Source organism: Ambystoma mexicanum, chromosome 1p (assembly GCF_040938575.1).
Source record: "Ambystoma mexicanum isolate Mex_15411 chromosome 1p, UKY_AmexF1_1, whole genome shotgun sequence".
Classification (NCBI taxonomy): Eukaryota; Metazoa; Chordata; class Amphibia; order Caudata; family Ambystomatidae; genus Ambystoma; species Ambystoma mexicanum.
The window spans coordinates 1,303,875,764-1,303,903,740 of record NC_090921.1 but is presented as its reverse complement, the minus strand read 5'-3'; the positions used below and the strand labels follow the sequence as shown (position 1 = coordinate 1,303,903,740).

At 48.5% G+C, this 27,977-nt stretch overlaps 1 protein-coding gene across 1 annotated transcript in view; it reads left to right on the top strand.

Moving 5' to 3' along the window:
• Positions 1–25,245, top strand: part of NUCB1 (nucleobindin 1) — a 684,805-nt gene extending 659,560 nt beyond the window's left edge. Inside the window, exon 13 of the mRNA XM_069606079.1 lies at positions 23,267–25,245. Within this exon, the coding sequence (XP_069462180.1) occupies positions 23,267–23,388 (122 nt within the window). The 3' untranslated portion in view covers positions 23,389–25,245. The remainder of the gene's footprint in view (positions 1–23,266) is intronic.
• The last annotated feature ends 2,732 nt before the right edge of the window (positions 25,246–27,977 follow it).

Here is a 27,977-nt window from a genome sequence, read left to right as displayed (position 1 = left end):
CCATTCAAAGCTCTGGATCCATTTCTGTTGCAGGAAATTTTAACCCTGCTAGAGAAAGTTGCTATAGAACCAGTACCTGTAATGGAGAGGAACAAAGGATGGTACTCTCCCTATTTCCTAATTCCCAAAAAGGACGGAGGACTGAGACCCATCTTGGACTTGAGATACTTGAACAAGTTCCTCAGGAAGGACAAGTTTAATATGGTCACACTTTTTCAGATCCTTCAGGCCCTCCAGCTCCAGGATTGGATGTTTTCATTGGATCTTCAGGTTGCTTACTTTCATGTGCCAATTCATCACAAGCAAAGAAAAAACCGAGGTTGGCAGTTCTCATGATCAGTTTTGAGTTCTGCCATTTGGGCTAACCTCCGCCCCAAGTGTCATGAATTTCCCCCGTCTCACCTGAGATCGCTTCTTGCAGGGTTCCGCGCGAAGATTCTTCCTGCGCACGGATCGGGTTTTGTACAAGCCCACACGAGTCTCTTCTGACTCCAGCATGGGTACAGCGTTCCAGGATACTCGGAGGTTTGGGACGTCCAGGAAAGAAGAAGCGTACGCAAGGGTACGTGGATTCCAGGAGCAGGGTGGAAAGGAGAGGGTGGAAGACATGGGAACAAGGATCCAGGAACTAGGATAGTGAAAATAGTTCGCCAAGCTGCGATGCACACGTCTAGTCACTACCTGTTGAGAGCGTTGAGACGCGCGGGGCCGCGGGGGCATGGCCTATGTATAGGACGTACAACGTCCACCGTGAAAGCTGGTGCGAGGCGTGTCTCGTGAGACGGCCATGTTGGGGGTAGCAATGAATGCAGGCCCCGCTGCGATAAGGACCAGGAAGACCAGAAGGGGCGCATTCTGTGATTCATGACCGCATGCCTCCTCCGAAAACCTGTTCCACCAGGTTTGCCCGGGTGTATGAGATGATACCTTCTGAGTAGTCGAGGGGTATTCAGATTTGATATTGGTTCCCAGGTTCTTTCACTTGAAGAGTATCCTTTCCACTCGACTAGATATTGAAGTTGTCCCCGTCTATACCTGGAATCGCATATTCTTGATACCTCATATTCGAGGGGATTGGGTCCTCCGACGTATTCCATATCTGACAGGTAATCACCACAGCTGTGCTGCTTCGGAAACTTTTTCGGCGTCTGCGTCGATGATGTCGATGGGCCGTCGTCGAGGACCTCCTCCGACGTCTGACGTCATCTGATGTGATAAGTAGGACGCACGACGCCCGTAGCCTCAGTTCCGTTTTTTCCGCGAATGTGTTGCTTCGTGAATCTCGGTTACGCCTCGACTCTTTGGAGTTCTGTTCTTCTCGGTTCTTTGAACCTGTTCGTTTTTGTGCGAAAATCCTTCGTAAGAAGATGTCTTCTACTTCGTCTTCGACCCCGCGTCCGGGCTTCAAGAACTGCGGGGAGTGTGGGTCCAAGATGTCGGTGACGGACTCGCACGACGCCTGCCTCTGGTGCCTTGGGGAGGCCCATGACACGGATGACTGTATCGACTGCCAGTCGCTCACGTTCAAAGCCTTACGGGAACGTAAGAAGAAGTTGTCGGTAGGTCGGGTGTCCAAGCCCCGGAAGTCGAAGTCTGCGGGGCTTTCGACGGATGATTCGAGAGGTGACACTCCGCGTCGTTGTCGGAAGTCTCGTGGGTCTCCTTCTAGGAGTCGGTCTCGCCACTCCTCGGCCTCTTCGGGGCATTCTCGGAAGCGCCGACAGCGGTAGTCTTCCAGGTCCTCTTCTGAGGACTCTGCCCAGCACGTCGCTTACCCCACCAGCCGTGCGACGCCAGAGGAATGGGCTTCCTTCGGGAAATAAATGCTGGCGATTCTCGAGTCGCACGGTACTAAGCCGTCCGCGCCCCTGAGTGGGGTCGGCCGTGAGAGGTCGAGAGACACCGCTCGGAAGAGTGGTCGGCACGAGTCATGGGAGAGGTCCCTTTCGGACAAGGGGACTCGTTCTCGACGTACCCGTTCCAGGTCCCGGTCCTCGACGCGTTCGAGACCGTGTGCACCTGTGATGTCTTCGAGGAGGACATCGACGCCTGAGGCGTCGAGGGTGTCGACAGGCTTTCTCGAGGCTCCGGCTCCGAGGAAGTCGTCGAAGCCGTCGACGCTCAGGTCGTCGAAGGACACGCTCGGAGCTCCGGCTTCGAGGACTGTGTCGACACCGTCGATGCTGGAGGCGCTGCATCTGACCTCGACGCCGATCCTCTCGGCGCCGATGCCTGTTCTCGACGCCGGCACCGATTCACTTGACGCCTTTCGAGGCCGGGGTGTCGGAGGTACCCCGTGGCACGGGGGAACCCCCTATAAAGGCTCTGGTTAAGAGCAAGCACTCTCGGGTGCCTTCTTTTCACCACCTGGAATATATTTCGGAGGTGGATGTGGATTCTGATGGCCTGGTTCCTAGTCAGGTTCCAGATGAGATGGTCTCGGGCCATAATCAATTTGACGATTTGAGGCAGTCACTGCATGATGCCAGTGGACTGGACACCTCTCCGGAGGTGGAGTTTTGTAGGTCTGAGCCTGGCTCTCATGCCGATTCCTCGTACCGGCACCTTATGGCTAGGGTCTCCGAGTACTTGGGATGGTCTGCTCCCCCAGGGGAGTTTGTGCAGGATGATCTCACGGACATCCTTGATGTTGGTCCCCCAACTGACCCGGTACTGCCGTTTCATATGGCTCTACAGAGAAGGGTGGTGGCAGCTTGGACTGCTCCGGAGAGTCTCCCGGCGGTAGGCAGGCCCTTGTCGCGAAAATACCATCCAGCCAGTAGCGACCCCTGCTACTTGACCAGGCACCCCACTCCGGAGAGTTTGGTGGTGCAGGCGGCCACAGCCCCGGCAAAGCAGGCGTCATACCCTACCATCCCTCCTGACAGGGACGACAAACGTTTTGACGGCTGGGCGAAGAAAGTGTTTTCTTCTGGGGGTATGGCGCTTCAGGCGGCCAACTCCATATGTGCTTTGTCTCGTTTCATGCACACTCTGTGGAACTGTGTTGCGTTAGCGGCTGAACATATTCCCGAAGGGGACGAACGGGATGGTTTCCTTGCTGTGGTCCAGGATGGTAAGGATGCCATGTGTGAGTCCGTTCAGTCGGGTTTGGACATGGCTGAATGCGTCAGCAGGTCCATGGTGGCGAGCACCGTGATACGCAGATTTGCGTGGTTACGGAAGTCGGGGTTTGCTCCTGATGTGCAGTCCCGGCTCCTCAACATGCCCTTTGACGGTGAACACCTTTTTGGCAGCAGGGCTGTCGAGAGCCTTGAGAGGTTGCAGACCTCCAAAGCTGCAGCAAAGTCGTTGGGCGCTGCAGTTCGCCAACCTCCGCCTTTTCGTCCTGGGGACAGCAATGGAGGGGTTGTTCCTTTCGCTATTACTCGTCCTTCAGTAAAGCGAGAGGAGCTGGCAGTCAGAGAGGCCAATGCAGGGGTACCAGAGGTGGACGACAGGGTACCCGTTGTGCCAAGGCCGCTCGGGCAGTTGCCTCTTTGCCCTCAGGCAACACCGCAGCCGCTACCACACAGTCATGAGGCCAGGTCTCATGGTTCGCCGGTTGGGGTAAGGCTGGTGCAGCATCTTGTAGAGTAGCGCCATTACTTCAGATGTGTGGGTTCTGGAGATCATAACCCACGGCTACTGTCTTCCCTTTCGGCAGAGGCCTCACGACAATCCACCAGGGAACCTCTCTTTGAAGAGTCCGGATCCGCTCCTTGCGCAGGAAATTCAAGCCCTACTGGAGAAAGGTGCCATAGAACTGGTGCCTGTAGCGGAGAGGAACAAGGGATGTTATTCCCCTTATTTTTTGATTTCGAAGAAAGACGGGGGATTGAGACCCATCATGGACTTGCGCAGTTTGAACAAACTCCTCAGGAAGGACAAGTTCAAGATGGTTACTCTCTCTCAAGTCCTCCAGGCCCTTCAGCTTCAGGACTGGTTGGTGTCTCTCGACCTTAAGGATGCTTACTTCCATGTGCCGATCCATCCCAAGCACAAGAAGTACCTGAGGTGCGCGGTTGGCGACTCGCACTTTCAGTTTCGGGTCCTGCCGTTCAGATTGACCTCCGCCCCTAGGGTTTTTACCAAGCTCATGGTGGTGGTGGCAGCGCATCTCAGGCAAGGGGGGATTCACGTCTACCCCTACCTGGACGATTGGTTGATCAGGGGGAGCTCTCCCGAGCAAGTCCTAGATCATCTGTCCGTCACCTGCCACTCCCTTCACAGGCTGGGCTTCTCCCTCAATTTAAAGAAGTCCCATTTGATGCCAACACAGCGGCTCCAGTACATCGGAGCAGTGCTCGACACTTCCCTGGGGCAGTGTTTTCCTCCCCAGGTGAGGGCTCTTCACATTCAGCAGATGTTACACAAGTTTCAGCATGCCCAGACGCTCCCAGCGTTCGAGTTCTTGAGGTTGCTCGGCCTCATGGCATCCTGCATTCTTCTGTTGCCAGAGGCTCGCCTGCAGGTGAGATCTTTGCAGTGGGCACTCAAGATGCAATGGTCGCAGTCCTCCGGCAGAATGTCGGACCCGATTCAGGTGCCGCCCTCGGTCGCCCAGGACCTTCTGTGGTGGGCCGTCGAAGGCAACTTGATGAAGGGGGCTCCGTTTTGGCTTCCCTGGCCGGAGGTGACGATCGTGACGGATGCATCCCTCACGGGATGGGGAGCTCATGCCAACGAGCTGACAGTCAGCGGTCGTTGGTCTCCGTCGGAGTCCAGACTCCATATCAATCTGTTGGAGCTGAGGGCCGTCAGGCTAGCCCTGAAGGCTTTTCTGCCGACTGTGCGAGGAAAGAATGTCCTGATCCTGACAGACAACACAGTGGCCATGCACTACCTCAACAAAAAGGGGGGGAGGGCAGGGTCACTTCCTCTGTGCAGGGAGGCGATGCAGCTCGAGTTCTGGGCCATTGGGAAGTTTCGATCTCGGCAGTTCATCTGGCCGGAGACGAAAACATGACGGCGGACGCTCTGAGCAGGCAGAGCACGATCTCTCACGAGTGGGAGTTGGCTCAGGAGATTCTCCTGGAGATCTTTGCCCTTTGGGGGACCCCTCAAGTGGATCTCTTCGCCTCCAGTGTCAACCGGAAGTGCGAGAGGTTCTGCTCGCGGGAATTTCCTCCAAAAGGAGCCTTAAGAGACGCGTTCGTGGTGGAGTGGTCATTCCCACTGCTGTACGCGTTTCCTCCAGTCCCCGTCATCCCGCAAGTGCTGCGGAGGTTACGGAAGTTCGGTTCCCGGATGATCCTCATTGCTCCGGCGTGGGCTCAGAGGACGTGGTACCCAGACCTTCTCGACTTGTCCATCTGTCCTCCACATCGTCTTCCCTACCGAGACGATCTGCTCTCACGGGAGGGGGGTCAGGTTCTCCATACAGAGGTCAGATCCCTCAACCTTCACGCTTGGCTTCTGAAAGGTTGGGGTATAAGGATTGGGACCTCCCTGAAGACGTGATGGAGGTGTTGCTCTCGGCCAGAAGGCCTGCAACAAAGTACCTGTACCGTTGCCGTTGGCGTAAGTTCTGCGACTGGTGCAGAGTTCAGAATGGGGATCCTTTTGCATGTGGCATCCCCATGGTTCTGTCCTTTTTACTTTCTTTGGCCCACAGGGGCTTGCAAGTGGGTACCATTAAAGGTTACCTGGCGGCGCAGTCCATCTTTAAGCGCTCGTCTGAAGAGTGTTCCTACTTTAAAATCCCTTTAATTTCACAGTTTCTGAAAGGGCTCACTAATGTGTTCCCTCCGTCACCTTTCCTGGTGCCCGGTTGGGATTTGAACCTTGTTCTTCAGTTTCTTTCGGGTGCTCCGTTTGAGCCTTTACATTCTTGCCCTTTGAGGCTGTTAACTCTGAAAACTGTGTTTTTAGTTGCAGTTACTTCCGCTCGCAGAGGGAGTGAGTTACAGGCACTTTCAGTTAAACCACCCTTCACTGTATTTCACAAGGACAGGGTTGTCCTTTAGAGTTCGTCCTTCTTTTCTTCCGAAGGTGGTTTCGGAATTTCATTTGAGCCAGAAGGTTGTTCTGCCGGGGTTCTATCCTCCTCCACATCCTGGTAAGGAAGAGGAGAGGCTCCATAGGCTTGATCCTAGGAGAGCTTTAAGCTTTTATGTTTCACGCATGTCCTGGATCAGAGTGGACGATCAACTCTTTATTGGTTACGCTGGAAAGCGTTTGGGACAAGCTGTGACGAAACAGACTTTGTCTCGATGGATTATTTTGGGCATCTCGGAGTGTTACCGTTTGGCGGGTAAGGACCCACCGGCTGGCTTGCGGGCCCATTCTACCAGGGGTATGGCTGCATCTACTGCCCTGCAGAGGGGTGTTCCTATTCGCAACATCTGTGATGCAGCCACCTGGGCTTCAGTACATACATTTGTATGTCACTATTCCCTCGATTCCATCCGAGGACAGGATCTGGCCTTTGGCAAGGCGGTCCTTTGCTCTGCTATTTGATTGGCAATTCTAAATTTTGATTCTAAATTCTTTCCCTCCTCCTTGCTCTGGTACTGCTTTGAGAGTCTGTCATAGATATGGAATACGTCGGAGGACCCAATCCCCTCGAAGAACAAGTTACTTTCTTACCTGGTAACGTTCTTTCAATGGGATGGTCCGACGACGTATTCCATATCGCTACCTCCCTACCTTCCCCGCTGCAGAATTTCTTTTGCGATTGCAGCTTACGTTCCGCAAGGCTTTGTGTATTACTGGCAGTAGACTAATGTCACACGTTCTGGGGGAAAAACTACAACTGAGGCTACGGGCGTCGTGCGTCCTACTTATCACTTCGGATGACGTCGGAGGAGGTCCTCGACAACGGCGCATCGACATCGTCGACGCAGGACGCAGACGCCGAAAAAGTTTCCAAAGCAGCACAGCTGTGGTGATTACCTGTCATAGATATGGAATACGTCGTTGGACCATCCCATCGAAAGAACGTTACCAGGTAAGAAAGTAACTTGTTCTTCCAGTTGATTGTCCACAAGCACGGGATTGGGTCTGCAGGATTTCTGGGAAGATTGGATGTAAGGTTTCAGTAAGGAAGTGTGGAAAACTGGATGAATCTTCTTCCAGGAATCAGGTAATTTGAGCCGGAAGGAGACTGGGTTTATGATCTCTTTTATGGAAAAAGGACCAAGGTAACGGGGGGCTAGTTTGTTTGGTCGTAAATGACGAGGCAGTAATTTCCCGGACAACCAGACCTGATCACCAATGGCATAAGAAGGACCTGGTCTTCGTTTGATGTCCGCGTAATGTTTAGCGTGAGTCCAGGCCTTTTGTAGATGTTCTTCAGCATCCTTGTGGACGTTGATGAGTTTTAATCCAGGAATCAACTGTTGATACAGGTGTGGGTTGTGGTAGAACGGAAGGTAGGACTGAAGGGTGAAAACCTTGGCTGCAGTAAAAGGGGCTGGTCTTGAGTGCCGAATGATCAGAGTTGTTGTAAGCGAATTCGCCACAGGTATAAGGAGCGACCAGTCATCTTGCACCTTCGTAGCGAAACAATGAAGGTACTGTTCCAGGGTCTGGTTTTCACGCTCCGTAGCTCCGTTAGTCTGTGGGTGATAACCTGATGAGAGAGCACGTTGTATTCCTAGAATTCGATGGAGATATTTCCAAAATTGAGAGATATATTGAGGACCTCTATCTAATATGATTTTGGAAGGGAGTCCATGAAGACGAAATATATGGTCCAGGAAAATGCCAGCGAGTTCTGAAGAGGATGGCAATTTGTGCAATGGTGTGAAATGGGCCAGGTGAGTAAACAAATCTATGGTAACCATGATCGTCGTATAGCCCCTAGATGGCGGTAACTCCACAATAAAGTCTGTAGCTATGTACTCCCAGGGTCTAGAGGGTAGTGTAGGTTGCAGTAGGAGGCCTGCCGGTTTCTTATTGTCATGTTTATTTTGATTGCAGACTGCACAGGCTTGAATGTAGCGTTGGATGTCAAATTTCATCCGGGGCCACCAGAATGGTCTCTGTACGAGATGAAGGGTATTGGTGACACCGCGATGTCCGGAGTGTAGAGTGTCATGGCAGAGGTTAATAATCCTTAGTTGGAGTTTCTGTGTGGGAATGACCAGGGCCTGGGACTTGAACAAATATCCATCTCTAGAATTAAGTTCCCATCGGTTCTTTCCTGTGAATTCTTTCCAAATTTCAGAACATTGGGTTTGCGTTCTAATCTCTTCCAAAAGACTGACTGCTTGGGCTACAAAAATCGTGTGGGGAAACATCTTCGGGTAAGCCCGGTCTTCTGGAGGTTCATAGTCAGGACGCCGAGATAGGGCATCTGCGATTATGTTCTGTGATCCGGGAACGTGATGGATGTGGAACTGGTTCTGGGCGCAGAAAAAGGCCCAACGGGCTTGTCGGCTATTTCTACATTCCATAGATTGCAGCACTTGAAGATTTCAATGGTCCGTGCGAACCTGGACAGGACGTTTAGCACCCAGAAGTAGATGTCGCCATTCAGTGAAGGCTTGGTGGATCGCCAACAGTTCCTTTTCTAAGATGGAGTAATGTGTCTCACTAGAAGTCAGGGTTTGTGATAGATAAGCAATAGGGTGTTCTAATTTATCTTCGAATTCCTGTTTTAAAACTGCTCCTATGGCGTAGTTGGAGGCATCCGTCTCCACTAGGAATGGTCGATTAATATCGGGTTGAGCAAGGATAGAGCTTGTGTAAATTCCGTCTTCAAATGTTGAAATGCTTGGTCTTGGGCTGAGGTCCAGAGGAAGGGCGTATCTTTCTTCAATAAGGTGATAATCGGTCGAACTATCTCAGAAAAAGATGGCATGAATTTCCGATAGAAATTGGCAAGCCCCAGAAAGGATTGAATTTGTTTCACTGAAGTGGGGGCAGGCCAGGATAGTATGGCTTTTACCTTTGAATGGTCCATTCCTATTCCTTCTGGACTAAGGAGGAATCCTAGATAATGAACAGAAGTGACATGAAAAAGACATTTCTCGGGTTTAGCTAGGAGGTTATGTTCGCGTAGTCGTTGTAGAACTGCCTTCACATGCTCTTTGTGTTTTTGAGAGTCTTTGGAATATATCCAGATATCGTCCAGGTAAACGATGACGAAGAGAAATAGCATGTCAGAAAACACCCTATCCATGAAGCGTTGGAAAACTGCGGGGGCATTTGCGAGCCCGAAGGGCTTGACCAGATATTCAAAGTAACCAAAGGGTGTTCTAAAGGCCGTCTTCCATTTGTCTCCTTCCCTGATACGGATCAGATGACACGCACCCCTGAGGTCCAACTTAGTGAAGATTACAGCTCCTCTCACCGCTTCCAAGATATCCAAGATTAAGGGTAAGGGGTAGCGATCCTTGAGTGTGCATTGGTTCAATCCACGATAATCAAGACAAGGTCTAAGTTCTTTAGAGTCTTTTTTGGGAACAAAAAACAATGAGGCTCCAGCTGGAGATTTAGATGGTTTTATGGTGCCATTTTCCAGATTGTTGTCCAAGTATTCTCTAAGGGCCTTTTTTCTGGTTCAGAGAGAATGAACATCCTCCCAAAGGGAATCACTGCCGACGGTTCTGTGTCAATTGCACAGTCTTCAGGCCTGTGAGGGGGTAGGGCCTGGACTATAGCAGTTGAAGAGACATCAGCGTAACCCTGGTATGCTTTAGGAACCTGCACGAGATTTGAAACCATGAGTGGGCCTTGTTGATCTGTTGGAGTGTTTTCAGATGGTATCAAGGAAGGATCCGGGGATAGACAATGTGACAGGCAAAACTCTGAACCAAGAAACAAGGATCCTGCTGTCCAATTAATGTATGGATTGTGCTTCTGCAACCAGGGCATGCCTAGTACCATGGGGTAGTGGGCTGATTTGATGATATCACATTTGATCAATTCCTGGTGATGGTTTATTGAAAGTTTTATTTCCTTGGTCTGTAAGGATATGGGTCCTGAAGTGAGGGGTCTTCATCAATTGCCTCCACAGGTTGCATTATACCCCGTGCTTCATATGGAATACGGTGCTTAAAGACCCAATCTTGATCAATGAATATTTCCATAACCCCACAATCCACCAAGGCCAGGATGGGGTAGGAATCCTTCTTTGATAATAATATGAAGGCTTGTAGAACCACTAGGTTGTTCTGTCCAGGAGAGTTCAAGGATGGAATAGATGTGGATCAAACATCTCTCTCCCGACACCTCGCTCCATCTAGGATCGGGAGCTGGCATTTCCCGAACGCCGTGGAGGGGCTAGAGGACATTCACTAACCAGGTGTTTGTCTAAGGCACAATACATGCACAAGCCCGTGTGGATTCTCCTCATCCTTTCTTGTGGGGATATGGGTCCACGGAAGGCTCCTATTTGCATGGGTTCCAGATCAGAGTCAGGGGCTAGAGTAGGATCAGTTTTCAATGAAGTCTCTAGGGAACTCTTCTGGAAGGGCATCTTGGTCTTCTTTCTCTCTGCCTTTCTTTCCTGGATGCGAAAGTCTATCTGCATGGCTAGATCCATAAGAACATGGAATGAGCTAGGACGAGCCACTCTGGCTAATTCGTCTTTTATCTCCTTGTTTAGGCCCCTGCGGAAGAGTGTGAAACTTGCTTCTGAAGACCAATCCTCTTCTTTGGCCAATTGTTTGAATCTTGTGACATACGTTAGCATGTCCTGGGATCCTTGCCGAAAGTCAAGTAGGCGTTCCTGGGCACTATAAACCTGATCTGGGCGGTCAAACATGGTTTTGAGAGCCTGTATGAACCCGTCATAATCATCCAGGAATTGACTAAGGGAGTAGCCCAAGTCAATGCATTCCCTGTGAGGTGTGAGATTATAAAACCCACCTTTGCCCTGGGGGTTGAAAAATAATAGGGCTTAAAGGTAAAATGCACCAAGCAGGAGTCCAGGAATCCACAAAGGGTTTTTGCAGACCCATCGTACTTGTCTACGACGCCACCCAGTAGAACACTCTCTTTTGTAGCAGAATCGCGAGACAGAACAAGTTGCTTTAATGCGGCATTATCTGCTTTTAAATTCTGCACCTCGGTCGTTAGTTCTTGCATGCCTCGCATGAGATCCTGAACGGCCTTTTCTATATTGGTTTCAATGTTGGTTGTTTGGCGTCTCAAACTGTCATGAATTTCCCCCTGTCTCACCTGAGATCGTTTCTTGCAGGGTTCCGCGGGAAGATTCTTCTTGCGCACGGATCGGGTTTTGCACAAGCCCGCACGAGTCTCTTCTGACTCCAGCGTGCGTTCCGAGTTCCAGGATACTCAGAGGTTCGGGACGTCCAGGAAAGAAGCATACGCAAGGGTACATGGATTCCAGGAACAGGGTGGAAAGGAGAGGGTGGAAGAAATGGGAACAAGGATCCAGGAACTAGGATAGTGAAAATAGTTTGCCAAGCTGCGATGCACACGTCTAGTCACTACCTGTTGATAGCGTTGACACTCGTGGGGCCGCGGGGGCGTGGCCTATTTATAGGACGTACAACGTCCGCCGTGAAAGCTGGTGCGAGGCGTGTCTCGTGAGACGGTAATGTTGGGGGTAGCAATGAATGCAGGCCCCGCTGCGATAAGGACCAGGAAGTCCAGAAGGGGCGCATTCTGTGATTCATGACACCAAGGGTTTTCACCAAGCTGATGATGGTGGTGCCAGCGAGTTTCAGGAGAGTGGGGGGACTCACATCTACCCCTACCTGGACGATTGGCTGATCAGGGCACGTTCACACGAAAAAACAAACCCTGGAACATCTCAGCATAACCTGCCACTCTCTCCACAGATTGGGATTCTCCCTCAATTACAAGAAGTCCAACATGATACCATCTCAAGGACTCCATTTTATTGGGAAAAGCCTTGCCACAAGAGGCGAGAGCTCAAGACATTCTGCAGATGGTCTCCAAATTTCAGCGTGCCTAGCGTCTCCCAGCCTTTGACTTTCTGAGGTTGCTCTGCCTCATGGCATCCTGCATTTTACTGGTGCCAGAGGCTCGCCCGAGAGTGAGATCTCTACAGTGAGCTCTCCAGACTCAATCATCTCAATTCTGAGGCAGGTTCGCACAGGATCTCCTGTGGGGGACCTGCACAGACCACATTCTGAAGGGAGAACCTGTTTGGCAACCATGGCCAGAGATGACAGTAGTAACGGACGCCTAACTCGCAGGGTGGGGAGGCCATACCAACGATCTGACAATCCGCAGTCGTTGGGCTCCATCACAGTCCAAACCACATAACCTTTCGGAGCTGAGGGCAATCAGACTAGCGCTCAAGGCCTTTCTGCCCTCTGTACGGGGAAAGAATGTCCTGATCATGACGGACAACACAGTGGCCATGTAAGGTATTATTGAGGTATCAACAAGAGAGGAGGTGTAGGAGAACATGGCGGCAGAGGCTCTGAGCAGGGAAGAGCACAGTGTCCCACGAGTGCGAACTAGCTCAAGAAGTCCTTCCAGAGATCTTCACCCTTTGGGGAACCCCTCAAATGGATCTGTTCGCCACCAGTGTCAACCAAAAGTGCGAAATGTACTGCTCCAGCGATTTTCCCCTAAGAGGAGCTTTAGGAGACGCGTTCATGGTGGACTGGGAATGTCCATTCCTGTATGCATTTCCTCCAGTCCCCGTCATTCCTCAGGTCATCAGGAGGTTGAGAAGGTTCAGGAAATGCATGATCCTAATTGCCCCGGATTGGGTCAGGAGGACGTGGTACCTGGACCTTCTGGACATGTCCATCTTCCTTCCAATACGTCTTCCACAAAGAGAGGACCTTCTCTCGCGAGAGGAGGGTCTGGTTCTCCATCCAGAGGTCAAGACACTCGGCCTTCACGCATGGTTTCTGAGAGGCTGAGGTGCAGGGATTGGGACCTCCTGGATGATGTAATGGAGATTGTGCTTTCAGCCAGAAGGCCAGCAACAAAATCCCTGTACTGCTGCCGTTGGAACAAGTTCTGCAGCTGGTGTAGGGAAAAGGATGTAGACTCTTTTCAATGCCATACGCCTACAGTGTTATCTTTTCTTCTACATTTGGCAAATCTGGGGCTCCAGATTGTAACATTCAAAGTATATTTAGCTGCGCTTTCCATATTCAAGCGCACCTCGGAAGAAGCACCCTATTTCAAAATTCCCTTAATTAAATTGCTTAAATGACTTAATGTGTTTCCTCCTACACCCTTCCAGTAGCAACATGGGACCTTAACTTAGTTTTAAAGTTTTTAACATGCGCGCCTTTTGAGCCACTTCACTCCTGTCGCTTAAGACTGTTAACTTAAAAAACCATTTTCTTAGTGGCAATAACATCTGCCCGCAGGGTGAGTGAGTTGCAGGCATTATCCTTAGGATAAAGTTGTTCTTAAAGTAAAACCATAATTTGTATCCAAAATCGGATCTAATTTCCATCTGACACAGAAGATTGTGTTTCCGGCTTTCTATCCTTCACCTCATTCTGGCAAGGAAGAGGAAAGATTCCATAGACTCGATCCGAGGAGAACCCTAAGCTTCAATATATCTAGGATGGCAAAGTTGAGACAGCATGTTCAACCTTTTATTGGTTATACAGAGCACAAGCTTGGGATGTCAGTCACTAAACAGACTATCCGGATGGATTATACTAACTATTTCAGAATGCTACAGGTTAGCTGGGAAAGATCCTCCGGAATGTTTGAGGGCTCATTCCACTAGGGGCATGGCAACTTCCTCTGCCCTTCAGAGGGGAGTTCCAATAAAGGACATCTGAGAGGAAGCTACATGGTCCACCTTCCACACGTTCACAAAACATCACTGTAAAGACACTTCTAACAATAAGGGAAGATTTGGGAGGGCAGTACTTTGCTCCATTCTGGACAAGCAGTAACTCTCAATTCTTACTGCTTTGGGAGGCTATCAAAAATGAGGAATATGTGGGAGGACACAATCCATTCGAAGAATAAGTTACTTACCCCTGGTAACCTTCTTTCGACTGGATGTTCCTCCCACGTATTCCTCACCGCCCTCCCAACCTACCTCACTGTAGAATTTACGAGCTTTGGACCTTGCACTCTTTTAAAGTCTGATAATATGAAGGCCGTTAATTCTGCATATGATGGTGAAAAAATAGAACTGAAGCCAACGGGCGCTGCGCGTGGTATATGCAATTGACGACCTCAGCGGAAATGGAAGCCCTCGAGGGACATCGGGTCGACAGTGTCGATGCACAGTGCCCTATGCCGATGAGAATTATTTTCCGAAGCAGCTAAAGCTGGTAATGAAGATATCAAAGATGAGTAACACGTGGGAAGAACATCCAATTGAAAGAACGTTATTAGGGTAAGTAATTTGTTCGTTTTGAAAGGTAAGACCGGTAATGTAGAAAGTCAAGAATGCTGGCAAATGCAGACTATTTACTTGCTGTGTGAAACCTGAAGGTGTCTCCCCATCTAGTCCTAGAAGATCTGTCATCCAGGTGGCCAGGACACAGCCATCACTTTTGGATCCAGTTCCATGGGGTGGACCAGTGAGGATCGATCACCTGGATGGGGGGCCCTTCGGGAGAGGGAGTGGGACACCGTAAGGTGAGATACAGTATCCACCTTCTTTAAACACCTTTTCCCCATCCTACCACGTAGGATAGTCCAACCACTGCCCCCCCACCCCTTTTCCGACACGAACACTTTTGCACAACACGAAAGACAACAGACTAACACCAGAGCCGTTTACCCCCCAAAAGAAGGGTCAGGCAAAGTCCGGCAATTGATAACACTCTTACACACATGCACGCACATACACACATACACACACATACGCGTATATATATTTCTGAGGCTTGTGGAATCTGCTTAGATCACATGCTGTGCATAGGCCGACATCTAGTGGAAGCTGCGGAGTATTACAGTTTGTTTTTCGAAACTTGAAAATGGGCCGTGCCAGTAATACTATCCCTAGTGTGACGGCCACTGTACCCATGATCCCTCACGCGTGTAGGACCCTCAGATTGTTTTTTTCCGCCATACTGGTCGGAAGCATTTCGCGGAGTTCCCTGGCCTTAGCCATACTTTTGCTAAATATTGTTATATTTACCCATTTCTCCACCCCAACGTCGAGTCACCCAACTTCTACACTCGACGCCGGCCCGGAGAAGAATTCGGCCGTCGACAGCTGCACAACGGATTTGGGCCTCGGAAGGCCTCTGGCCTCGGCCCTGCAAGTAGGGAGAGTGGGGGGTGGACATACTCTACACTCTTTTGGTATATAGGTACATTCTTATATATTCCTTCACTTACTAGCCCGCTGCCACAAGGTGCGTATGGAGGGTACCCCTTTCCAATTCTGCCCCAAGTGCAACCGCAAGTACCCTTGGGTCGACGGGCACGCAACGTGCAACCTCTGCTTGCCGAGGGACCACCCTGAGGCGAACTGCAGAGCGTGTAGTAGGTTTAAACAGAAAACACTTAAGGACCGTTCGATCAAGCGTTGGGCCCACCACGCCAGGCGTCAGGAGGCCATGACAGCGGAAGGCGCCTTCAGCGATGGCAGCGACGCCATGCTTTCAGACGGCGAGGGCAACTTGGCGTCAAGAGACAGCCGAGCGCAAGTCCCCGACCTCGGAAGGTCGTCCGGCCGGGCGGCTATGGGGAAGACCCCCGGCGACACAAGCGCTACCCACAGCACTTCCACAAAGCACATGAAGTCCAACCGAGACTCGACGCGCACGTAGAGTTCTTGGAAAGAGGCATATAGAGCACGGTCCGAATCGGTGTCCTCTGGGCGTTCTCGATCTAGATCTCCGCATGACTCACTGTTGCCAAGAGTGCCTCGCTCCCCAAGGTAACGGAAGTTCGATCGTCTGAGGATGAAGCCGACTTCCATCCCCAGACCGCACTCGAGGAGTCGGCGCCTGCAGACCGCGTAACGGCGGCTCCCGAGTCCCTACCTCCACGTTCTAAAGATAGGGACACTACCCCCGAACCTCGACGCCAGGTGTCGGAAGGCTCCGGAGGGGGGGAAAAAACAGGGAAAACACTCTTCCGCCCAAGGGTAGGGGGGGGAAAACAACAGAGGAAGCAGTCTCGACCTCCTCACACACCTCAAAATCTTCCCACTCCACATAAACAGACAGACAAGTCCCAGTCCTCTGTTATCCCAAGGACACCTGCTAAAACCAGTAAGTCTAGTCAGGATAAGGCGGAGAAAGACCCAGAAAAGATAATTCCCAGTTCTAGAGAATGGTCTACTGATGACATAGACAGGGTTATGTCAAGGATGTCTTCATTGGCAGATTTTTACACAAAGAACCCTGAACACTTTCTCTCCTATACTCCCGACGGGTCAGCACCCTCAGGCTCTAAGGATCCAATACCTCCAAGTAAGAAGTCCCGGTTTGAAGCCCCAACACGGACTTCGGACCCCTTCTATATACAGCCCTACTCCCAATTTCAAGGGGCTACATCCTTTTGTGAGGATCCAGATTTGGGCATGTTGGAAGAGCAAACTGGTACAGGCTACTATGGGGATGATGAGGACCTTGAAGAGGAAGAGGAAGACCCCGAGACCTACAGAGTAGATTCCCCGGTAGAGAAAGAACCCCCGATTACCGACTCCCCTGTCGACAATCAACCTCTCCTGAATGAAGTTCTGTCCCGAGTGGCAGAACATTTCCACATTGACACACAGGGAGCTCAAGAGGAGAGGGATTTCGCAGAAGAGTTAGTGGGAGAAAGGAGGCCTGTTGCTCAGGCCATCCCTATCCTTAAGTCTATTCAGAGGAGAATAGACCCTTCACTTTTAAATCCTAACCTCACCAGGGCAGTGAACCCCAGGATTGAGAAACGTTTCAGGGCAGCCCAATCAGACCCACTGTATATAAGGGGGGCATCTGAAACCGGACTCCCTGGTTGTTACTAACACCCGTAAGAGGGCTGGAACACCCTTGTCATCATCGAAGCTCCTCCCGACAAGGAGAGCAAGAAACTGTATGGTTTGGGCAGGAAAGTAGCCTCCACTTCCGCCTACCAGCAAGGATTGCCAACTCCACCACCCTGTTGGCCAGCTAAAACTGCCATCAGTGGGAAGAAGTCGAGGCACTCATAGACTCTGCCCCAGAACCCTTAAAGAGCCAGTTGGCACGATTTCCGGTGGAGGGAAGAGCCGTGTCCGGTTGCATTTTAAAAGCAACCTTTGATGCCACAGATAACGCCGGCAGATTGATAGCAGAAGGAACTGTTATCAAGAGACACGCTTGGTTACGGCAGTCTGGATTCAAAGCTGAAACCCAAGTATCTTTGTTAGATAAACCGGTGGAGCCGGATCTGTTGTTTGGTAAGGCGGTCGAGGACGCGCTGAAAAATGCCAAGGATGAATATGAGACACTCAAATCCCTAGGCCAACTAACCAACAAACCCCCTAATCAAAGAGGGAATGGCAATTTTCGTCGCCCACGCGGCCAAAATTCTCAGAGAGGATCTAACTATTCCCAGGGGCAGGGTACACCATGGAAAAATAATAACCAACAGTCTACCCAGGGTTACGGCAGGGGTAATAAAAGAGGACATGTTAAGGGTAGAGGCAGTCCCAGTAAAGGAGGCGGCACGCCTCCACCAAAACAGTGATGCTCCGTTCAGGGTCCCTTCTCGCGCAACCCCAGTAGGGGGACGCATTTCCAACTTCACCCAAGTTTGGGAAGGGATCACATCAGACAGATGGGTGCTGTCCACAGTATCCGCTGGGTACTGCATAGAACTGTTAGAGCGTCCCCGGAACCATCCTCCATGACAAAGAATACACTCTTTGGAACAGCAAAAGATCCTCCTCGAGGAGATCGTCAATCTGCTAGCAAAGGACGCGATAGAAATCGTCCCGGGACACCAGGTAAACAAGGGTATTTATTCAACTTACTTCCTTGTGCCAAAAAATGATTTTACAATGCGCCCCGTATTGGATTTACGGCCTGCAAACAAGTATGTCAAGCCCCAAAAAGTTTGCATGACTACTCTCCAAGAGGTAATCCCCCTCCTAAAAAAGGGGGATTACACGGCAACATTGGACATGAAAGATGCCTATTTTCAAATGTCCATGTTCCCAGCGCACAGAAAGTACTTGCGCTTCAAGGTGGACAGTCGGCACTACCAGTTCAAGGTACTGCCCTTCGGGATAGCTTCGGCTCCAAGGGTATTCACCAAGGTACTGGCGGTGGCGGCAGCACACCTACGCAGGGAGGCAATCCCGGTGTACCCTTACCTGGACGACTGGCTCATCACGGGGGAGACCCCAGTCATTTGCAGAACAAACATTCAAAGGACGATCGACCTCCTCTTCTAATTGGGCTTCTCAATAAACGAGAAAAAGTCAAGTCTGGTGCCAAGCACTTCCAAACAGTTGCTAGGAGCTATCCTAGACACTCGAGGGGTTGACCTTTCCTTCTGAGGAAAGAATTCGGAATATACTGCTGCAAATTCCGCAATATCAGTGCGGTCGCCAGTTAACGGTACGCAAAGCAATGCGGTTGCTGGGCATGATGGCGTCATGTATTTACCTGGACCCCCACGCGCGCCTGCGCATGCGTCCCATGCAGGAATGGTTGGCGAAACAGTGGTCTCAGGCAAGTGGTCAGTGGGACTATCTAGTGGTCGTTTCGCCAACACTTGTACAAACCCTAAACTGGTGGACAAGAGAAAATCTGTCCAAGGGGAAACCCTTTTACGATCCCGAGATACAGGCGGTAGTCGCAACCGATGCATGCCTGACAGGGTGGGGAGCTCACCATCTCCACCACACAGCTCAGGGTCTCTGGTCTCACTCAGTGGCCAAGAATCACATCAACCTGCTAGAGCCTCTGGCAGTATTCAGAGCGCTTCAAGCGTTCGAGCCCTACCTGCTAAATCTGTCAAATCCGGACGGACAGCACTACAGCAATGTTTTACCTGAACAAGCAAGGAGGGACTTGTTCGCCAAATCTGTCCAAGCTTGCCCAGAAAATCTGGAAATGGGCACTCAGACGGAACATCTTCCTGTCATCGCAACATGTTCCAGGGGATCTCAATTCTCTAGCGGATGCTCTAAGCAGAGACCCCCTCCCAGAAGAACACGAATGGTGTCTACACAGAGGAGTCGTAGAAGATATCTTCTCTCAGTGGGGCTTCCCCACTGTAGACCTATTCGCCACAAGCGAAAACAGACAATGCCCAGGATTTGCATCCAGGTTCCCCCACCAGACTCCCAGGGGAACGCCCTGTGGATGAACTGGTCAGGAATGTTTGCATACGCTTTTCCACCAACTCCTCTCATCAGGAAGGTGGGCAACAAGATGAACAGAGAGTCGATGACGCTCGTCCTGGTTGCTCCCATGTGGGCGAGACAACCGTGGTTCCCACACTTACGCAGATTAGCCGTGTGCGAAGCGATCAAACTTCCGGCCTGGTACAACCTACTGTCCCAGCACCAAGGTCAAACAGTGCATCCTCAACCCAACTCAATGAACCTGGCAGCATGGCTCCTGAGGTCATAGAGTTCGGACATCTCAATTTACCACATAGGTGTATGGACATCCTAAAAGAATCTAGGAAGCCAAACACGAGGCACTGCTACTTTGACAAATGGAAGAGATTCGTTATCTGGTGCCAGAATAAACAAATCAACCCAGTTGATTGCACTCCTTCCACTATTGTTACATACATGCTCCACCTGCTGGATGTAGTACTGGTTTTTAACTCACTGAAGGTACACCTGGCAGTTCTGTCAGCATACACCACTTCCCATAACAAGGTGTCGTGGTGGAAAGTACCAGTAGTTAAAGCCTTCATGGAAGGAGTACAGAGACTTCACCCTCCTATTTCAAACCCACCATCAGGATGGGACCTTAACGTGGTGCTATCTAATCTCATGGGCCCCCCATTCGAGCCCATGCACAAAAGCAGTCTCATACACCTGACTTACAAAACGGCCTTCTTAGTAGCAATTACATCTATAAGAAGAGTCAGTGAAATTCAGGCTCTGTCAATGCAAGATCCCTTCTTTACTGTCCATAAAGATAAACTGGTTTTATGCACACACCCTAGGTTCTCACTTAAGTTTATTTCAAAATTCCACGTGAACCAGTCCATCGAGCTTCCGGCTTTCTTCCAAGACCCACAAAGCTCGGCTGAGGTGAAACTACACACACTAGATGTGCATAGGGCGGTCCTCTACTATGTAAACAAGACCAGACCGCTTAGGAAAACAGATCAGCTTTTTGTCTCCGTAGCTACAGGCAGAGAGGGGGATCGCGTCTCTAAAGGGGCCATCTCTAAGTGGATTATTAACTGTATCCACCTGTGTTACTCACTTTCTGAAAAAACTCTGCCTTTTACGCCTAGGGCCCACTCTACAAGAGGCATTGGGGCTACTCTGGCTTTCATTGCAAATGTACCCCTTGACACCATTTGCAAAGCAGCTACTTTGAGCTCTATTTTTAGCACTACTGCATTGACACCCATTCCAAGACAGATACCCAAGTGGAACAATCGGTTCTAAGACATTTATTTGCTCATGACCCTTCTCACATCCCACCTCCTTCAGGTACTGCTCGCTAATCTATGCACAGCATGTGATCTAAGCAGATTCCACAAGCCTCAGAAGGGATGCATTACTCACCGTAATCGAATTTCTGATGCTTGTATCTGCTTAAATTCACATGCGACCCACCCTTCCTCCCCTCTAAGAGAAGGCGCAGGGAGGCTTGTAGTTCTTACCTTTCTTTATATCTGCTTGGATCATCTGTACTCACGCTTCTCCTCATGCTACCTCATGTCAGAAAAAATACAATCTGAGGGTCTTACACGCGTGAGGGTTCATGGGTACAGTGGACGTCACACTAGGGATAGTATTACTGGCACGCCCTGTGTCGACGCCCATTTTTGAGTTTCAAAAAACAAACTGTAATACTCCACAGCTTCCACTAGATGTCGACCTATGCACAGCATGTGAATCTAAGCAGATACAAGTAATGTATCCCATACATACACGTGTATATAATGAGTAATGTATCCCATACAAGCAGTATATATATATATATACATACATATATATAAGCAGTAATGAGTAATGTATCCCATACATACACGTGTGTGTATATATATATATACATACACGTGTATATATATACACACATACACGTGTATATATACACATATATATACATATACACGTGTATATACACACGTATATATACACATATATACACGTGTATATACACACGTATATACACACACACATATATATATATATATACATACATATATATATATATATATATATATATATATATATACACACACATACCCTCTCTCCCCCCCCCCCCCCCCCACCTGATGGCCCTTTCCCTTCCCTACAAGGATTAAAGGTGGAGCACAGGATGAGCAAGGAAGAGTGCACAACGTGAGAGCTAATTCAGCACTACAGTTCAAGAGGAGGAGAAAGACGGTGCAAGTGGAGAGGGTACCAAGGGGAGAAGTGACCTCACCCTTATCGGCAGAGACCTGTGAAGCCTCAAGAGAAGGAATCGTAAGACTGTGAACAATAGCCAGCGTGTGTTGCAGCAGATGTCAACGGTGCCCAGGCGCCTTCTCCGCTGACAGCCAAGCCGGGGAGGCACGCATGTCCCAATGGTACCGTCCTTGACTCTACAGAGAAGAAAGCAAAGCAGTTCATAACAGCCGGTGAGTCGAGGGCAGAGCCGATAAAGAAACTGAACTGTGTTGAACGAAAGTAGCAAGCTGCTAATTGAACTATGAATAAACAAAGAACTGTTGATAAAAGAAAAGGGGGGAAAACCAGCATAGCAGAATCAAACACCACGTGGGTGTTCACTCGAGAAACGCTAGGTGATTACCCCGCTATTGAACTACAGTTACCAGAAGGCCCTGAGAGAAAGGCGAGAAGGGTCAAAGTAGTCATACGGGGATCTTGTAAAATCCTCTGGACAGTCGAAAGTCTTTGACCGACGGATGATTGTGAAGCGAAGGGAAATTAATCTTGCATGGTGAAAAGACATTAAGACGTGTGAATGTAAAAGTCTAAAGTTCCAGGAACAGTGTGTTGACGGGAGTGTACCCGGTGTAGGGATGTCCACAGTGAACGGTTTTGCAAAAGTTGACAAGAGTGAACCAGACAGAGGGAAGGCAACAAAAAGGAGCAAGGCCTAAAAGAACTGTTTAAAGAGACATTTATTTTTCTTGAATACAAAAGTATTGTAAGGCCATGGGAAGTGGATTGCAACCCTTGGCATTGGGATCTGAGCTCGGCAGAGGGAGAACCCGAAAGAAAAGCCATTGTTAGCCCGAAAGAGGGAAGCTGGGAATTGAAATGGGGTCCGAACCCACAAGAGGAAGATCCAGGGGTGGAACATTGCCACCCAAAGTTCGTTGAGAAAGGAACTGTTCATTTGAGTTGTGAAGTAAGACTATGAGAGGTCTGTGCCCGGAAGAGGAGGACCCAGGGGTGAGACCGTCAACCAAAGCTATACGTAGAAAAGAACCTTTGTATTTGTTTGTTGAAAATATCAGGCCCTCGAATGCCAGACACTTTTTATTGAAAAGAGACTTAACCATTGAAGAACCTGATAGCTTGAACGGAACTGTCGGCTTGTGCTGCGAAAACTTCGGTTATATGCTGTGCTCAGGAGATCCACCTTGTCCGGTGCAGAAAACATGGGGAAGGGAGACCCTGGCAATCACATCCTGACTTATTATTTGTGAACACTTTTTTCTTTATTGAAATCCCTATCCCACACACTTTCTATAATTGGTTGTAAGGATTTGGCAATAGTTTTTTTTTTAGTATAGGCCGCCATGAGGACTGCCTTATTTTTCATTTTATGGTCGAAGCTTGCTCCCATCTTAGATTTAGGTTTCGGTTAGGAGTTTTTCCAACCTGCATATTGTTTAAATGAATACCCTTGAATCGTGATCACATGTCTGTCTTTACTGTTGCCACCATGAGTTCCTTACATAGCTCAAATCTGTTGACTGTGGAAACATCTTAAAAATGTAATTCTAAGTGAAGTAGCTTTCTTCACAAATGGCTGTCTGCCTAGAATTTCTAAACTTTCTTTGAGAACTGTATCTTTTTTGTCCAAACAGTAGTGTACGCTAACATGCAGGACGTGTCTGTTTCATATGGAGGTGGGAGTTTCTATATTCTAGAACTGGGAGGATATGTAGCCCAGCAAATGTCTCTAAGAATTCTGTCTGTATTACAGCAAATGGCTCCCTTGGTCTATTTGGGGGCCACTCTACTGATAGAAGGATTTGCTTTTTCCTGTTTAGTGACTCATTTTTCTCCCTGTAGATGTAGCCGTACCTTTAGACACTGATGCCAAAGACCAGCATGCACCTGCAACACCGAGACCGGATCACCACCAACCAGCGCAGAACCAGCAACAAGCGTCGCAGCATGGCAACATACTCTAAAAACGAGAGTGGATTGGGAGTCAGGGGACCATATTCCATTCTCCCCATCACAGCTTCATTGTGAATGCTATAGGTTTGCTGTCTCCACAGTTGGGTTATTTGCCTTGCAAAGGGGATGCGTTACCTTTTGACTCATGAACCTCATGACAACTGAAATTGGTATAATTTCTGAGACATTAATTTAAATAAAAATTGAAAAGCAAGAACTGGCACAGTGGAAGCAGTATGTGCAGACACAACTCACCATATTCTAACCAATAAACCTGGCATTAATACTGTTGGCCAAACTTTTAGCACTACCCAGATTGTATTCCATGCTTCACCCCTGGAAGGCATGTAAATCTGTGAAAGATACCAATGCTGTAAAACTTGAGTCAAAGAAGTGGTTTAATGCTTTTTCATGGAGGGGTTTGCAAATGGGTTTTAACTTGACCGGGGAGGGGCAGGGGAGACATGTCATTTGTGCAAAGGAACAGGTGTTGCAATGTTATCCTTTGATCCTTGTTAGTGTTCACATTGGGGCATTCTGGGGGATGGGAAGGAGAACAAGGAAGACAACTTTACCCGAAAACCCTAAACATCAGATTAGGGCTTTCTGTAATAGATGGACAACTACAAAAACACTGCCTAAAGAGTTTGGAGTTCCAGTACCACACCCCCAATAACTCTGCTGAGAACTTTCATCTAAGTGCATACAAAGACTGATGCATTTCTTTTTTATGAATAGTAGTAATACATGAGTCACATTTATGTCACTAGGATCAGCATGGTGTAGCCTAGAGTAAGCCTTTCAGGCCCGCCCCTCCACAAGCAGCCAGATGCAATATTACACGGCCCACAAATGTGTACATTGCTTCGAGTGGATTGTTTACATAAGGGTTCCACTATAGCTGTATTTAGTATTACTACAGTACATTATGTTCCATTTATATAGCAGGTGCATATGTTTGTTTATGGTGGAAAACAGCATTTCATTTTAAGGCTGAAACGTACAACTTTATTGAGGTTGTTAAACCCTGTGTTCAAAAAGATGCATTTGTCTCACTCTGAATTTTTCTTCTCAAGTTTTACAAACATTGGTCAAATGTGCAGTGTGTAATGTATTATAGTGTGGATTCCTCGAAATGTTTGCTCCGATATTCAAGCGTCTGTAAGCTTGATTTTGTTTTCGATACACTTTGTGTACCTCATACACATCTATACAATAAGTAATCAAAGTTTAAGATGTTAATGTAAATTGAGGACCTACCACTTACACAGCGCACCCTCCTACAACATCCCCCTGTTTAAACCATCACAGCGAGTGACCCACCACAAGCAGTTTGCATCTGCACACACGTGCTTTTATGCAATCAACACCTCTGTGATAAGATTGCACAAGAAAGGGTTGCCTGCTGCGTTATTGCTTTGTGTGGTCATGTACCATTTTTACTTTGACGACCAACGTGAGCACCTTTTGGGGTTTAATGGTCGATCAGCAGAGATGCTGTGGAAAAGTGTTTTAGTTTTGATATTGAAAGTTTTTAAATTCATATAGCCTCCAACCAGAATTGAATATTACACTTTCTAAATCTAATATTTGCTTAATACATCTCTTTATGTCAAAACTTAAATCCTGTAAATGTAGGCAACATGTGTTTCGAGCCACAGGGTGCTTTCTCAAGGAAAACATATAATTCTGGAGAAGATAAATAATTCCGAAACGCACGCACTCAAAGAGAAAGGCTCAATGACACCCCACTGATTCAGTTCCCCCATGAATTGATGCATTTGTGATTTGAGATATTAGCCCCGTATTGTAGTTGCTGTCTGTTCTGTGTGCAGTGATTGTGAATAGCAAATAAACCATTAATTTGCTATCCTTGTGTTTGTCTGTTTATATGGAACCAACCTAGGCATTGTCAACTGTCCATCCATACAAGACACCCTGTCTGTACCACACCATCATTTCCATCCACAGCAGGCACCTATGGGAGAACCTCTCCCTTGTGCTAAGTTCAAGTCCCATAAAGCCTGATGTTGACCGCTTGCTGATATAACCTGCTGCTTTAGTATGAAACTAAAGAGACATCTGCAATTAGTTATTTTGCTCTCATGTTGTTGAAATCCTGTACACCAGCATTCCATGGGATACATTATTGCATATCCCATAGTGTATCCCGACAGACTTGTGGTGTTTACCAGTTGAGATCATTACCATGTTTTATGAGATTTTAATTCTATTTTTAGAGCCTTGACACCCTCAAAGTAAAGCTATTAAGTAAAGGTATTCATTTGCAAAATATCCAGTTTTCTTGATTGAGAATGCCTCCATCCTGAAGATGTAAAGCATCCTTACAAACAGGGCATTCCACCGCTGAAATGACAGGATGAATCAGAAAGTGGACCAATAATGTTATACTGCCTTTGGTCAATTACAATAATGTATAACCTTCCTTTTTATCCTAAACTCAACTCCAGGGGAGTGCTGAAAGATTCATAAACACTATAAACTCGGCATCCCTCTTTCACTTGTCTTATCTAGTTAGGCATTTTAAATGATCTACTCCTATGTCATGTCCCATTTCCTCCATAGTTTTACAATATTTTTAAAAGCCTCCCTCTGGGATCAACCCACATACAAAGCCTTAGGCTCCAGTACCTTTTTTATTGCTTCCTTCACTTTGTCCACACTGACTGGATCGAACAACTTGGTATTTTTTTATTTTTGGGGGAGGGGGGTTAAGGGGTTGGTTTATGGGATTTAGTTCCAGCCTCTTCTTTTCTCTAACCCTATTTTCCTTTGCAGTTCATGTGAGCAGCAGATCCGAGCCTCAGACCTTCTCACGTTGTGCCTAGAATATTTGAGCCTGGACCATTGCTCCGATATCTGCTTCCTTTGCAGCTCACGCTCTGTGTACTCCCTTGGAGTGTTTATCAGGGGCTGGGAACACATTTTTCTATACCACTGTCTCTTTCATGGATTCACATGCTTATAAAGCTCAGTTGCCATTATAATGGCAATTACTAGGATGTAAAGATTTTGTTGGCTTTTCGCTTAATTTAGGTCCATATCACTCCCACCAACGAGGTGGCTGGCATAAACGCCTCCTTAGCAAGGGTCATCTACAGATGTTTTTGAAACTAGTTAAATGAAGGAAATCCTGTCAACTGCTCAGGCTCGTTAGGCTTATTTTTCAACATTTCACTTGGTTTTGAAGACATTTTCCATCTCTGAACATTTACGGTACATTTTTTATCTGTCCTGGTCACTGAATAGTAGCGAACGACAAATATGTTCGGACCTGTGGGAGAAATACCACCTATGGTAAATGTTTTTGCTCAAAAGCTGTAGTACTTGTGGGAGGAAAAACATCTTTCTCAAGGACCCACATGAGGAACGTATATGCATCCTGGCCACGCACCATAGGAGTGTGGTATTTGTAAGTCATTCCTTCAGAAATCCTGCAAGCACCATGCAAGGCACGCCTGCTTTGTCAGTGAAGGTGTGGTGATATCTTCAGGTGATGAGTCAATCAGAAATGTTCTGCAGCTATGGGAAGCTTTTCTTGAACCTTAAGATCCATCTAGAAAGAGAGCACACTGAGAAGAGCATTACTATAAGATGCAGAGGCCCAACATAGAACCTCCTCCTAAGACATAAAAAATCTCTGACAAAGCACAAATTAAGGTGACAGTTCCCTTTAAATCTGTAACAGATGAGATAAAGGACATGCCATTGACTGGGTCCTCTTCTACACCAATGGCTAAACGGGTGGGCAATGCTGGCAAGCAAAGGCTCCATCTTGCAAAGTACCCCATACAGGCTCATCAGTGAGCAGACTAGACTGGTAGTACCAGTCAACAAACTAATCTAAGGACAAGGCAGCACACCAATGCCATACACTCATAGGTTTGTCGGGGGGAAATTCTGCCGGGGTCGGCTGGGCCGTCCGCAGACCTCCAGGCAGGGAGGCCCCAACTCCTCCCGTGTGTATCCCAGATAAGATGAGATAGAGTATGAGACGCACACAAGGAGCAAGGTGACTCTGCTGTTTATTAGACAAAACGGCAGGGATGGGTCAAGGAGCGCACGCGTTCGTCCTGACACACACTCAATTGTGGGGCTCGCAGGCCCTTTTTACTGTAGTATGACGCGCTACTTGCGTCACTTCAGAAAGTTAACAAAAAACCTATCGCCACTCTTAATTGGGTGTTCGAGTGGTAGGGTTAGTATAGCACACATATAGAGAAAGATATTAGTGGACAAGGTGTAGTCAGGTGGTATATCTGGGTTGTCCCTACAATTAGATACATGAAAATTGTTACATGAAGGCTCCTGAGGATTGGCTAAATGTGCTGGCGTCAGTGATAAGAGCCCCAAGTTCTGATTGGTGCACCCGTGAGCTTCCCAGCCTGGGACCACCGTCGCTCCCAGCTCTCGGTGTACCTGTAAGTTGCAACAATGTTTCACTATGGGTACATGCAGACAATGTGAGGACTTATTCATAGCTAGACGGGGTACCGTTCCCACTGTTGCAGATGTCCATTGAGCCTTTCAAGTGTATCTGCCAGTGTCTCGTAGCGAGGGATCCAGACGCCTCTGTTCT